At 39.7% G+C, this 14,306-nt stretch overlaps 1 protein-coding gene across 1 annotated transcript in view; it reads left to right on the forward strand.

Annotated features, from left to right (window-relative positions):
- Positions 1-14,306, forward strand: part of DNAH5 (dynein, axonemal, heavy chain 5) — a 190,913-nt gene that overhangs the window by 38,303 nt on the left and 138,304 nt on the right. The window contains exons 13-17 of the mRNA XM_015567634.1: positions 3,652-3,737; positions 4,016-4,337; positions 5,311-5,517; positions 10,448-10,619; positions 13,047-13,192. Of these exons, the coding sequence (XP_015423120.1) occupies positions 3,652-3,737; positions 4,016-4,337; positions 5,311-5,517; positions 10,448-10,619; positions 13,047-13,192 (933 nt within the window). The remainder of the gene's footprint in view (positions 1-3,651; positions 3,738-4,015; positions 4,338-5,310; positions 5,518-10,447; positions 10,620-13,046; positions 13,193-14,306) is intronic.

Consider the following 14,306-nt stretch of genomic DNA (forward strand, 5'->3'; position numbering starts at 1 on the left):
TGTGAAATATTTTCTATCAGAGGAGGAGAATCGAGGAGGGTAAGGTGAAGAGACAACCCAATAGATTTCTATCATAATTAATCTCCAGACTTTTTCTTCATCCCACTGAGGCAAAAATTTGCACTATTCTGATTATAAAAGGAAAATGGCCATCTTTTACTTCTTTTCTAGAAAAGAAAAAAGTTGGTACACTTTAAGGAAAAAATAACTCAGGCATTTTGGAGGGGTGGGTTAGTGGTAGAATCATAAGAAAACTGGCTAATTCTATATGTCAGGTACTGTTCTAAGCACTTTATAGGTTTTAATTATCCTGTAAGGTGAGTGCTCTTAGTGTCCTCATTTTTCAGAGGAGAAAATGAGGCTCTTTGAGGTTATCTGACTTGCCCGAAGTCACAGCAATAGGTGGTGGTGTGGAGATTAAGCCCAGGCACTCTGCTCCAGGACTTAAGTTTTTAACCATTATGTTATAAGACACATTTCAGTTGCTAGGAAGATGTAATGCCTATAATAATTTCGGCAGTGACCAAGTTTAGGGGAGGATTCAGACATAAGGACAACAGATCTTGATCTCTTCTTGTTGGAAATTGATGGACAGTGGCAGATCCTAATTCTGTGCTCTCTGGTCAATGTGCATGTGTCAGTCTTCACCTGTTTCCCAGCACTTTCTGCTATCTGGTACTTCCTTAGCTTATATGTGGAATATAAGTCGATGGTGAACATCTTGAGGGCAGGAATCATGTTCATTCCTATTTGTGTCTCCAGGGCCTGGTGGGTGGCACCTATAATTGGAGAGCAAAGAATATTTGTGGAATTAAAGTCTGGGTAATGATTTAATAAGAACTAGATTGATTGTAATTAAACAAGCATTTACTGTACATCAATTATGTATTAGGCTTCTATGCTGTGGGTTATGAATATAGAAATAAGTCAAGTAGATTTGCTCTCACAGCTCACAGCAGACAGAAAGCAGATATGTGTTATGATATAAACACAAGTGTGTGTGTGTGTGTGTATAATTATAATATTAGAAGTATAATATTCTGATATTGTACCAGGCCTTGGGGATCCAAAGATCAAAGTCCAGAGAATTCCTAAAGAAAGTTAGAGGGAGGACAGGCCTACAAAACATAATGTAGAATCTGAGAATTGCTATGACCCACAAGGCAGGATGTGAGCCTAAGAAAAAAACAGCCCCACACTCTGCTTGTCTGGGAGGAGCGAAGGCTCAGAGAGGAGGTGATGCTTGATGCCAGAACGGTGTTTATTTTTTCCAAGTAAATGGAGGGAAATGAGTGGGATGGGGAGACCTTTTCAAGCCTGTGTCTGCTTTTTATAATACCGAGAATATAACTTTATAATTGTCCTACAGCCTGGTTTTAAGCATTAGTTATAGACAGTTCCCATTCTCTTTAATCTTTTCTTTTTAAAAACTCAATGCTATTAATGTCTTATAGTCCATCTCAATAATGGTCCATTTCTCCCTTTGGCTGGACAACTACTTTCCGTTTAATTTCTTTGACCCTTTCTCCACCCTCTTTCTCTTAACTGTCTACACTTTCTCCTTTAATTAATTCATGAATTCAGCCCTTTTCTCTATAAAGTCAGGGTGAAAATCCCAACCCTCCCATGACTCTGGATGGGATGTAAGGGGGAGGAGATTAGTTTTGGAGACAGGAATGGAGAGGCTCAGTAACTGTGGCATCTCCAGGATGAAACCCTGGGGGGTGGGGTGGGTACGTGAGTGATTCAGATCAGGGTTGTGTGCAGGACTCCTCTGTCAAAGCAACCAGAGCCTGGAATCCTGTCCAGATTGAGAGTTCATGCTGGCACTTACAGGGTAAACAGAAAACTGAGTAGGAGCTGGGAGGCCATGTAAGAGGACTAGTGTGAGAATTCCTTGCCTGGACTCCAAAAGACTGTCAGAACAGACCTAATGCTCAGAGAGAAAAAGAAGACTAATTCAAGGTCTTAGATATTCATAGAGAGCTCAGTGTAGGTCTTTGTGAAGTTATAGGGTGGAAAAACAAGGAAAATCAGGTTCCATTGACAGGGCTCAGTGAAGATTTGCTGGTGTCTGAAGTTGGAGGGAGTGGAGGCATTGCCAATGCTCCAGTTCTGCATAATTTACACTCAGAGGTTTTTATGTGTGAAAATACTTGAGTATTTCCTTGCGTAGGCCAACTGCACTGTTCTTGAAAATTTCAGTAGAAGAGTGAGAAGTATTGGAGGCACAGTGTAAGTAGGGTTAGCCATTCTTCAGCTTGGAAGTTTTGTTCAATGGTTCAGGGAGCATTGTGGCTTGCTCCCAGATAGCAACATTTCTTCAAGGGTTAAGATTTTCCAGTGGGGTCCTGGATATTTCCAACTGGTCATCTTATGTAGAGTGAAGCTCATCTCCGTACTAATTTTCACTGCACATGCAACTGGCTTCCCAATTTGATCACTACATAAATTATTGATCTCTTTAGAATTGTAGAGGCTTAAAACTTCTTTCTGGTAAATTGAGAAAAAAGAATTTATTGGAACTTTCCCTTAAAGCACGAAATAGAAAAATAATGAATTTTTCTGTCTTTTATTTAACTCAATGTAGATTTTTAATGACAACTCTGTGCTAAATCTGAGACTGAAAAAAGACTAAATCATGTGCTTTGTTTTTAGGTTCAGTTATTTTTATTTTTTTGGACAAAATTATATAGTCCTATAAGATGTGTGAGGTTCTCAGAACAACCCATAATGAAACTCATTTTGGAAAATAGATTTAAGGGCTTTAAGATATTTAGGTCATTCTTTTTGAACTTATCTTCTTGGGAGATATTTTTTTCCTGGAGGGGTCTCATGGCCTGGGCTGTGGCAGTGTTTCTGTGGAGTGGCCTTGTGTTCCTTCTGCTGGGCCCCCGTGGTTTTGCCATCCCAGACTAGCTCTTACGTTAATTTCTTGGGTTAGACCTCTCTCCTCTCATGCGTAGTGTAACTCAGACCCCTCATCTAGGTGTGCACTGGCATGGAATTTCAATCGCTTTAGGACAGGGCTCTGTAAACTATGCCCTTGGGTCAAATCCGGCCCTGCCTGATTGTTCCTGGGTCGTCTATGGCTGCCTCTGCACTGCAGTGGTAGGTGGGCAGTTATGAAAGAGACCCATGTCCTGTGAAGTAGAAAATACTCATCATTGGGCTCTTTTATAAAGTAAAGGGCTTGTTTTATCTATTCACAGCCTTGGCCGGATGGCAAGATCCCCTGCTGCTTTCCCCAACTTGTAGACAGTCATTTAAACCCCCCTTGCATGGGCTGGACAGCACTTCAAGTGCCTTGGCTTTCTGCAGGGGTCTGTTGAGAGTGTTAGGACCCCACAACTTCTCTACCCACATTGATAAAGACTCAGTGCCCAACCCAGGTTCTGTATCGGACCCAGTACATCTGGACCCTGCCACGGGCCAACTCCTAAGACTGCTCTGGCTCTGTAGCCACTCTGTGTTCTGGCTTCTGGGCATTTTACCTTTCTTTCAGGCTCAAGCGAGTATGAAGTTTTCTGTTCTATTTTGTCCTCTATTACATGTGCTTGTAGAGAATGAGAAGCTCTTTTATCTTGATGCTAAATAGGACTTTCCCCAATGCTGATTCATTGTTCATAATCAGACTTTATTCTGTTTTAGAAAGAGTTGCAGAACTTCATGGATGTTACATTTGAAAAGATTCGAAACACAAATCAAGCTCTAAGTATGTTAAAGAAATTTGAAAGGTAAAAAATTGAGAACAATTTTCTAAGTTGTGACTGCCTATCATTATATTACTTAATGTTCAAGTAATTAAAAAATGTATCTAGTTTTTCCTATATTTTAAAGATTGACACTGTATTTTAGAAACCACTTTATTGCAATATGATGGGTTGATACTATTTTTTAAAAAGTAGCCAAATATCTTATTTTCTTTCATTAGCATATGTTTTAAAATGTCTTAATAAAAGAGATTGCTGGATATTGTCTCATTAATTCAAGTGTTTCACTTTAAAAAAATCAGATTGAATATACCCAATCTGGGTATTGATGACAAATACCGGTGTATCCTCAAAAACTATGGGGCTGACATTGATATGATTGCAAAGCTGTATACAAAGCAGAAGTGTGATCCTCCGTTGGCCCGAGACCAGCCTCCCATTGCCGGGAAGATTCTGTGGGCCCGTCAGCTCTTCCACAGGATTCAGCAACCGATGCAGCTTTTCCAGCAGCACCCAAGCGTGCTGCGGACGGCGGAAGCCAGACCCGTGATCCGTAACTACAACAGGGTGGCCAAGGTACTCCTGGAGTTTGAGGTTCTCTACCACAGGGCGTGGCTTCAACAAGTAAGTCTGTACATTTATGTTCTTCAAAGATGTCTCCATTGCCAATCAATGGGAAACCCTCTGCTAGCATTGAACAGTTTTATTTTGGTAGAAAGTTGAGTTTGCAGGTATTTTATGACAGGCTTGGTTGAATATAGGTGGGTAATCAGCCAAAGAGTGTAATATGTCCATGAAGAAAAATAATGATTCATTGTGAAAAAAAATCATAGTCAGGTAATAAACTCATTTTTATTTAGTTACAAACTCCTAAGGGAGAAGGTCCTGTTTATTGGTTCTTTTACTTGGTTGGTTAGGATTTCTTTCTTCTTTTCCTCCATTCATTTTCTTAATGTGTCAGTGAACACTACTGAGTGTTAAAGTCTTAAGTTTTCCTTGGCTATACTAGGTTAATCAAATTACATTTCAAACCCTACCAACCCTTGTAGATTGGCAAAAAGGTTTTTTGTTTGTTTGTTTGTTTTTTGCTTTTGTTTTTGTATTTTGGAGGATAAAATTCAACCTTTTTAGGCCTGAAAAATGGTTTTTCATTTTTCTGGTCCACCTTTTGGTATCTGAGCCAATATAGAGATGCCTCCATAGTGGTCTTCATTGCTTTTCCAAATAACTGAAAATTGAGTTTAGTAGGCTTTTATGATACTTATATTAGGAAAAAAATAACTGAGTAGAAATGAAGGTATCAAGAAGCTAAATGGTTTGAGAAGTCACCATTAATTGCGGTATCCACTTAGATGTCGATGTGAGAGAATCATGACCCATGCATTTTGTTGAATCGATTGTGCAACATTATGACCAAAGACCTGAAGGCCCTTTTCTGAAGTGAACTTAGGAGAAGACTGAGTGACCCCATTGTCTTTTTGAGAAGCTCAGCTCCATGGAAGAACACTTAATGATTCTCTCCCAGGAATGGCTGAGCTGTATGTTCTGTGTATGTATTGAACTTTCTAATGGTAATAATGTTGATTTCTTCTCACAGATTGAAGGAATTCACATAGGACTTGAGGCTTCTTTATTGGTGAAGGCTCCAGGCACGGGAGAATTGTTTGTAAACTTTGACCCTCAGATATTGACCTTATTTAGAGAAACAGAGTGCATGTCACAGATGGGTCTGGAGGTTTCATCCCTGGCAGCTGCTCTTTTCCAGAAACGGGATATATACAAAAAGAACTTCAGTAACATGAAGGTATAGTGCGCCCCCCCTCCCCCCTCCATTCTGGCTAGCTCCAGCTTGCATTTTAGAAAAAATGGTGACGTGTCACTCTTGAGGAATAGAAAGTGCCCAGGATGACTGGAGTGGAATGACTGATGGGGAGAGTGCCATGGAATGAGGCTGTGGAGGTGGCAAGGCCAGGTCATTACAGATCTTGCAGACCAAGGTTATAAGTTTGAGTGCTCCAGGACGCCATTGGAGAAATTTGAGCAGGAAAAAAGGCATGATGATGATGATGTCTTTCACAATAAACATCATTCTTATTGCTGGGCGGCGAATATATTTTATGGTAACAAGCATGTCACTGTGAAGTCAGTTTGAAGGCTGTGAAGCCAGTCAGGATGGAGATGATGGTAGCTTGAACTAGGATGTCAGCCAAGTAATAGATCAGTAAATTAGAGACGTATATCAACAGGCAGGTTAGGGGAGATCTCAAGGGTGAGTTCTTTGGTTTTAGTGTGAGCAACTCAATGGATTTACTTCAAGTATGGCTGTTGCAGACTACTGCTTGCGTAGGTTACAGTCTGCTCAACTTGCTCAATAACGTACATTGGTCCTGAATGGATGTTCCGCTTACAGAGATGGCAAAGTCTGGAACTAGTTTATTTTAGGGTGCAGGAGGGAATCATTTGTTGCCACCTTATGTATAAGATGATTTTTAGAGATCAAAGAGGAGGTGTTATCTATGTAGATAGATTGTAAGTCTGGAGTTGAGTGCAGAAGTCAAAAGTGAAGATGACATACATTTGAAAGTTATCAGAATATAGTTGCTATTTAAAGTCATTGTCTCATGAGATCTCCAAAGAAGAGAATGTAGATAAAGAAAAGTAGAGGGCCTAGACCAAACCCTGACGAGCTCCAATATTAACAGGTCTGAGAAAAGAGGCCGAATATGCCAATAAAATTAAAGATTGGCCTTTGAGGTGGGAGGAAACTGAGTGTCAAGGAAGTCAAGGGTAAGAAAAGTTTCATGAGGGAGACATTGGTCAGCAGTGACAAGTGGTGCCCAGAGATGCAGGTATAATATTTGACAAGATGGACCATTGTTACAATTTTATAGTGGTTAACATGATAGGAGGCCAGAAGGCCATGCATTTGCACAATGTTCTACATTTTAAACCATTTTCATGTTTATTGTTCCATTAGATATGTTCCAAAATCATGTCCAGTAAGGACAAAAATTATTATAGCATTTTACAGATGACAAAACTGTACCTCAGAAATTACTTAGCCAAAGTCTCATAGCTAATAAGTGGCAGAAGTGGGACCAGAAACCAGACTTTGAGTCTGCTGTTTTTCTACTCCTCCATGTTATATTAGAAAGCTAATATTGGCAACAGACATGCATGTTGGGATTCCCTTTTAGACTTTTCTTGCATGTCAGGAAAATCACCTAGTCAGTGTACATATTTACAAAGAAAATAGTATTTTTTTTATTAAGATATAATATTTATAAGCCCAGTCAGTGTGGCTAAGTGCTGAGCGTTGACCTCTGAACCAGGAGGTCACGGTTTGATATCCAGTCAGGGCACAGGCCGGGGGTTTCAGGCTTGATCCCCAGTAGGGGGCGTGCAGGAGACAGCTGATCAATGCTCAATGATTTTCTCTCATCAATGATGTTTCTATCTCCCTTTCCTCTCCCTTCCTCTCTGAAATCAATCAAAATACATTAAAAAATATAATATCACTGATGATAATTTTGTCCACAGAATTGTTTCAGTTATCTGTTGCATGTAGCAAAGGACCTCACAATGTAGTGGCTTAAAACAACCATTTCATTATATCTCATGATTTTGTGGGTAAAGCATTTAAGCAAGGCTTGGCAAGGTGATTTTCCTGTTCCGTGTGGCACTAAGGTTATTTAGTTCAGCTGGCAGATGTTCAGTCTTGAAGGTCTAAGATGGCCCTATTCTTCTGTCTGGTTCTTTGGTGGGGATGGCTGGAAGCTTCGCTCAGCTGGCACTAAGGACTGGACCAATTACATGTGGACTTCCAGTATAGAGACCTCAGGGTAGTAGAATTTCTTAAATGGCAACTCAGGGTTCCAAGAGCAGGTGTTAAGTAAATAAGGAGGAAGTCTTATGGTCTTTAGGGCAGCCTCAATGTCTCATGGCATCAATTCTGTTATGCTCTGTTGGGCTCCATAAGCCCACCCAGCTCCAAGGAGAGGGGGCATAGATCCCGCCCATGCAGAGAGGAGGGTCAAAGAATGTTTTTAAACCACCTCAGTTGTAAATGACAATCTGAGCAAATACATTGTCATCTGATTAACATTTATCATATCTTGAAGGTGGAAAGAGTTAAAGGTTCCTACCTACATGAGTAGCTGGTAAGAGCAGATTAGTGGCAGATTAGGGGAACCATCTCAGGTGTCACAGAGTTATTGTGCTAAATGTTTAATTCAGCTTTCAGGCCTCTACAGATATGCAAAGTAGCTGAGAGCTTGCATTCTTCATCTATTTCTTGGAAGGCAGCTCAAAGTAGAAAGAGATGAGCCAGTAGCTACAAGTATAGATTCTGAAGCCAATTTGATCTGGATTCAAACAGTTATCTTTGGGCAAATTCCTTTACCCTCCTAAGCCTTAGTTTCTCATTTATAAAATGGATGAGTAATACTTCATGGAATTAAAGGATTAAGGCTGGACACAGAAAGGTGATTGTAAGAACTGCTTCCCAAATAGAATAAGTGATGGGCAATGAAAAAAAGGAAGGCAGTGGAGAAAAGCTTCAGGAAATGTATAAGTAGTTGCTATAATAGGACCTTTGAATTTAGGCTTTTTGAAAGTGGCTTTTATGGAAATTGGAAGGCTATATAGAAATTGTGAAAAAGTGTTGTATTAAAAAAAGATTATTTGGCCCATTTGGGAAATGTTGGCTTTAACAACAGTCATAAATTCTACTAGGCTTCTTACTTCCTTCTTGCAGTTTTCTCAGAATTGGTAATATTAGTTGACTGTCCAAGAGGGGAGATATGTATAGTGTTTTCCAAACTTGTCCATCCAGAGATAGTTTTTCTTATGGAATCTCTGGGGCTCAGATTTTAGGGAAAACACTTTGGGCAACATTGATCTAATGACAAAAAAAACACCAACATGCACATTAAAAATATGAGCTTAAAAACAATTGTATTTAACCAGTGCATTAAAGTTACTTTATTATAATTAATTATTGTTGATATTAACATTATCATAAAAAGTACCTTTTATTTAAAAATGGTAACAAATTTACAAGTTACTGGTACAGTTCAACATTAACAACAGGTAAATTTCAGTGAGGACCAGAATCCATGAGTTTCTGATCACAAATGCTCCTTCCAATGAGAACTAATTAATCAATTAGAGATATAGGATTTATCATCTCCCGTGTGCCAGGTACTGTTTCAGACACATTAAACAAAGCAGACAAAATTCTTGTTGCTATAGAACTTATATTCTAGTTAAGACAGAAAATAAATAATGAATATTATAAATATGTAAATTATATAGTCTGATCAGAAAGTGATAAGTGCTATGGAAAAAATAGGGTAAAGAAGAAAGAGTATGCAGGGGATTTTGGTTATAGTTTAGGATCTTAAATAGGTGGTCAGGGTAGGCCTAATTGAAAAGATGCTATTTGAATAATTATTTGAGGGAGATACAAAGGCCCTGAGGCTAAGGAAGACATTAGGGCAGGAGCAGGTAAAAGAGGAAAGGAGTGATTAGAGATGAAATCAGCGAAGTAGTGGAGTCCAGATTGGGTAGATCTTTGCAGACCAACATACGAGCTGTAGCCCTGACTAAGATGGGAAGCCATGTGGCCATATAAATAGAGGAATGACAGGATCCAACTTAACATTTTGAAAGGATTACTCTTGCTGCTAAATTAGACTCTAGGGGCGTGAGTGGAAGCAGGGAGACAATGGTAGACTATTACAATCATTTAGGTGAGAGTCAATGATGGTGGTAGCAGTGGCAAGCAAGTCACATGTAGGATCTCTTTTTGAGTATGGAGCAAACAAGATATCTTGATGGATTGCATGTAGGTATGAGTTAAAGAGCGGAATCGAGGATGACTCTGAGTGTTGGCCTGAGAACTGGATGGATGGAGTTGCCATCTGTTGAGATGGAGAATGCTTTGGGCAGATAACGTTGTGGAGAAGAATAGACTCAGTTTTGGACATGTTAACCTTAAAATGTCTGCTATATTTTCAAGTGGAAGTATTGAGTAGGTGTTTGCCATGTATGAATCTAGACTTCAGGATTGAGGTCTGGGCTGGAGATATACATCGGGTTGTATATAATTTTATTAACCAATGTCACCCCAGTGAATTTAATGAAAAAAATATTTGGTTGTCTTTGGCATATGGGTGATACTTAAAGCTATGACTCCTGATAATATCAACACTGGTTCCTGACTCTTTGTAAGCTTTGGATCTTGCATCAGGACTTGGCTTACAATTCCGGCAATGGGCTGAGCAGACCTCTGGTGACCCTTTGGGTGATGAGTATGGTCCATCGGAAGTGCCCAGAGGAGCAGGAAGCATGGGGTACCAGCGTATAAAGTTGACTACATGAGCTTAGTGATACACAGGCTAAGGCACTGGTAATGTGACTTCACCTGGTTTAGCAAAGTCACCTGGCCTAAAATCCTTTCTCCCCTTTTGGGCTGGGTAGGATGTAAGAAACTATTACTCTTAAATTCTTTTTCTTGCCTCCTCAGTTGTGTTTTATCAGGTTAGGAATGTGTATTTATGGAGCCATTTCTTATCTTCTGTTCTAGTCTTACTTTGGGGCACTCTACCGCAGGCTGCTGCTGGAGTCCTACAGCTGGACCTAAGTAAAAGTCATCTTTTTGGATTAAAAGAAGTGATATTAATAGATATTAAAAGTGAAATAGTGATTATTTGACCCCCATTTCATTGCAGATGATGCTGGCGGAATATCAGAGAGTGAAGTCAAAAATGCCTCCCATCATAGAGCCACTGATGGTCCCTCACTTGGCTAAAGTGGACGAGGCTCTCCAACCCGGCCTGGCTGCACTGACCTGGACATCCCTGAACATTGAGACATACTTGAAACACGCTTTTGCTAAGATCAGTAAGTCTGTCTAAATGGCTATTACTTCTCAATTGGAAAGGTTGCGTTCTTAACAACTATTGTGTAATTTCTTACAGATATTGTGATATAAATCATGAAATGGGGAGTGTAATTTTTAATCTGTTTCCCAAGGAATTTTACCAAAATATATGAATCCATTAATTTCCTGTAAAGTACATATATTCGCTGTTTAATTTTATCCCCAGAGATTAACTACATTGTAAAATATACTTGTTGACATTAGAATTTAAAGGATCTTCAGAGTCATTCAGCCTTTTATACTAATAGGTTAGTGCCGTGGTCAGCAAACTGCAGCTCGCGAGCCACATGTGGCTCTTTGGCCCCTTAATTGTGGCTCTTCCTAAGCCTTAGGAGTACCCTAATTAAGTTAATAACAATGTACCTACCTATATAGTTTAAGTTTAAAAAATTTGGCTCTCAAAAGAAATTTCAATCATTGTACTTAATGATGGATGTAATACACTTAAAATATATGTAAGGTGGTATATTCCTAAAAGTACAACTTCCCAGAATGTGTACAGGAATGCTGCAAAGAAGGGATCTGGGCTCAGAGAAGCCTGGGAGATTGAAGTGGAGCAAAGCCAGGCAGGCTTCTATTCTGTAGGACTTCACATAGCCTTTAATATGCCATTGCCCAGTGGTCACCAAAAGTGGGCTGTTTGGGGCATTTCCCAGAATTCCGTGGCTGCCTTCTAGGAGAACATATTAACACCTTTTAGACATTCTGTGGTGGGTAGTGGAACACAGTTTGGAACACAGTATGAAGGGTTTTTCCCCCAGAAGACTTAGATGTTGCTATTCTCCTTGCCTACCCAGGGAGAGAATTTCCAGGGTCCAGAGGCTGCCTACATCCTTTGGCTGCTGGTCACTCCATCCTCAAAGCCAGCAGCTTAGTATCTTCTAATCTCTTTCTGTCTGTCTCTCCACCTCAGTAGTCACCCTGTCTTCTGACTCTGACCCTCTTACTTCCCAATTATAAGGACCCTTAATGGCTACCTCGGCCCCACCTGTATAATCCAGGACAATCTCCACATCTCAAGATCCTTAACTTGATCACATCTGCAAAGTCCCCTTGGTAATATTTACAGAGGATTAGGATGTAGACATCTTGGGAGGGGAGGTGGGCACAGAAGGAGGTGGGTCCTTGAAGATGCTTTGAGGAGTCAGTCAGATTCTTCAAAGACACCAGCTTACCACAGGTGGCCCTGAGGAGGCTTTGAAGAATCAGAAGTAATAAAGAATGTTATTGAGCCCACACATGCTTAAATAAAAGTGTTGACTTTCTTTTAGTAAGGAGTAAGCTTACCAGGCAGAACTATTTGGTATCTCGAGTAGCCTCTTTAATAATTAGCTTAGAAACTATTGGAACTTTTAGGGCTTTATTCTTTAGAAAGTACAGGTATTTATTTAAGGAAGTGTTTGCATCTCTGATACATCATGAATATATAACATGGATTTTTCTGTATTTAATTTTAACTTTGTTTCCTAGAAGAAAGTAGTATCAGGGGGAAAAAAAGAGAATTGACTCTATGAGAAATGTTGGAAAAAATGTATTTACTTCATAGATGGAAGTCCATTAACCACCATTCCTACTTTGGCAGTAAAGTTGTTAATTTGTTTCAGAATTGGCCATTCTGTCCATAGAACTTAGTGTTCAATATTACTTCACTACAACTTAAAATATACCTAATGGTAGTGACAGTAAAAGAAACACTGAAGGAATTTTACTTTAATAGATCTGTTGAATACCTCCTGTGACATAGGCACTGGGCTAAGTATTGAAGATGCAAGGTTGAAAAACATGTATTCCGGAAGATAAGACACAAGAGGAGACCATGTGGTACATGTAGGAACGGAAGGCTGCTCAGGGTCAATGTCGGTATGAGAGGAGGGGCCCGGACGAGTATGTGTAGCTCACAGGTAGCCTCCGCGGGGAGATGCATTTGAGCTGAGTGTTCAAGTCTGAGTCAGAGTTAGGTAGGCCGAGAAAACTAGAAAACTGGCCAAAGAAAGAATAGTGTGAGAAAACCAAGACTGAAACTGGTATGGAGTGACTTTAATCCTGGTTTTACTACTGCAGTTTAATCCAATGTTGATTTAAGAACAAAACACAAGCCCTAGCCGGTTTGGCTCAGTGGGTAGAACGTGGGCCTGTGGACCGAAGGATCGGGGTTCGATTCTGGTCAAGGGCACATACCGCGCTTGCAGCTCCTCCCCAGCCCTGGGCTCGGGTCAGGGCTCTCACAGAAGGCAACCAATCAATGTGTTTCTCTCTGTCTTTCTCTCTCTCTTCCACTCTCTCAAAAACTCAATAGAAAAATATCCTCGGGTGAGGATTAAAAAAAAACAAAACAAAACACAACAAAATGCTTAATCTTTCTTATTCACTTCTGTTTTTTTCCACAGAGGACCTGGAATTGCTGGTTGACAGGGTCAACGATTTGATCGAGTTCCGCATTGATGCGGTTCTGGAAGAAATGAGCAGCACGGCTCTTTGTCAGCTCCCCCAGGAGGAGCCGCTTCCCTGTGAAGAGTTTCTCCAAATGACAAAGGTTACTAGAATATTAATGTTTTTATTAAACATTGTTTTGTGATTCATTTTCCTATGGAGGGCATTTTTTGAAGCATAAATTGCATTTTTTTTCTCTTCCTGTGATTGGTCAGGGATAGATATTTTTTAAACATGGAGTCTTTGGACGATAATGAAGAGGAATGTGTGTAGGGAGTCCCTTAGACATGAGGAACAAGTCATTTCCTTCAGATCAGTAGGAAGGAAATTGCATGGAACACATTTGTCATTTTTTTTTCATATTTGTTGAAAAGTAGAGCTATTTAGCCGAAGAGCTCCTAGTAAGCTAGGATTAATTAATAAAGCAATTGTTTTAAACAGTTCCTGGGCAGAATTTCTTCTTTGAACTTTTCTGTAAAGCAGCGTTTCCCAAGCTGGTGTTCTGTGGCACACATTCTGAGTTCTGGGGCTGTTGCCAGGAAACCTGGGCAAGGTGGAGCCAGTGTCCAAATGGCTCAGTGTAGACTTTCCTCTCTACCCTTACAGGTTTGTACGCATTAATGTATTAAAACAAGGCCTTCATTTTGATTATTCATGTATCTGAATGGCCTGAACTAACAAGCAAAGCCTAAATGCATTAATGAAATTTTTAAAGCCTATTTGTGTAAGCAGGTCTTCCTTTTGTTAGTATTATTGAACCGAAAGTATAGGCTTTATATATAAAATTGAATCTGCGGCTCTACCACCCCACTCTAAACACCCACCCTTTAGTTCCAGCAGAATACTCCATGAATCTTATAGTAAACTTAATATTGTTTACTTGAATTTTACTGGTTTCTTATTTGTTTGTGTATAATTTATATATTTGTTTTTGATGTATAGAATTTTAAGAACTATAAACCTATGAATTTTATTCTTAGTTCCGCATTTCTACATTTTAGTGGGAGATCATAATTAAAATAAATTAAATTTTTTTTGAATTTATTGGGGTGACACTGTTTAATAGATTATATAGATTTCAAGTGTACAGTTCTATAATATATCATCTGTATGTCATATTGTGTGTTCATCGTCCAAAGTCAAGTCTCCTACCATCACCATTTACCCGCTCTTTATCCTCTTCTATCCCCCAGCACTCCTTCCCTCTGTTAATCACT

This window comes from Myotis davidii, unplaced genomic scaffold (assembly GCF_000327345.1).
Source record: "Myotis davidii unplaced genomic scaffold, ASM32734v1 scaffold143, whole genome shotgun sequence".
Taxonomy (NCBI): domain Eukaryota; kingdom Metazoa; phylum Chordata; class Mammalia; order Chiroptera; family Vespertilionidae; genus Myotis; species Myotis davidii.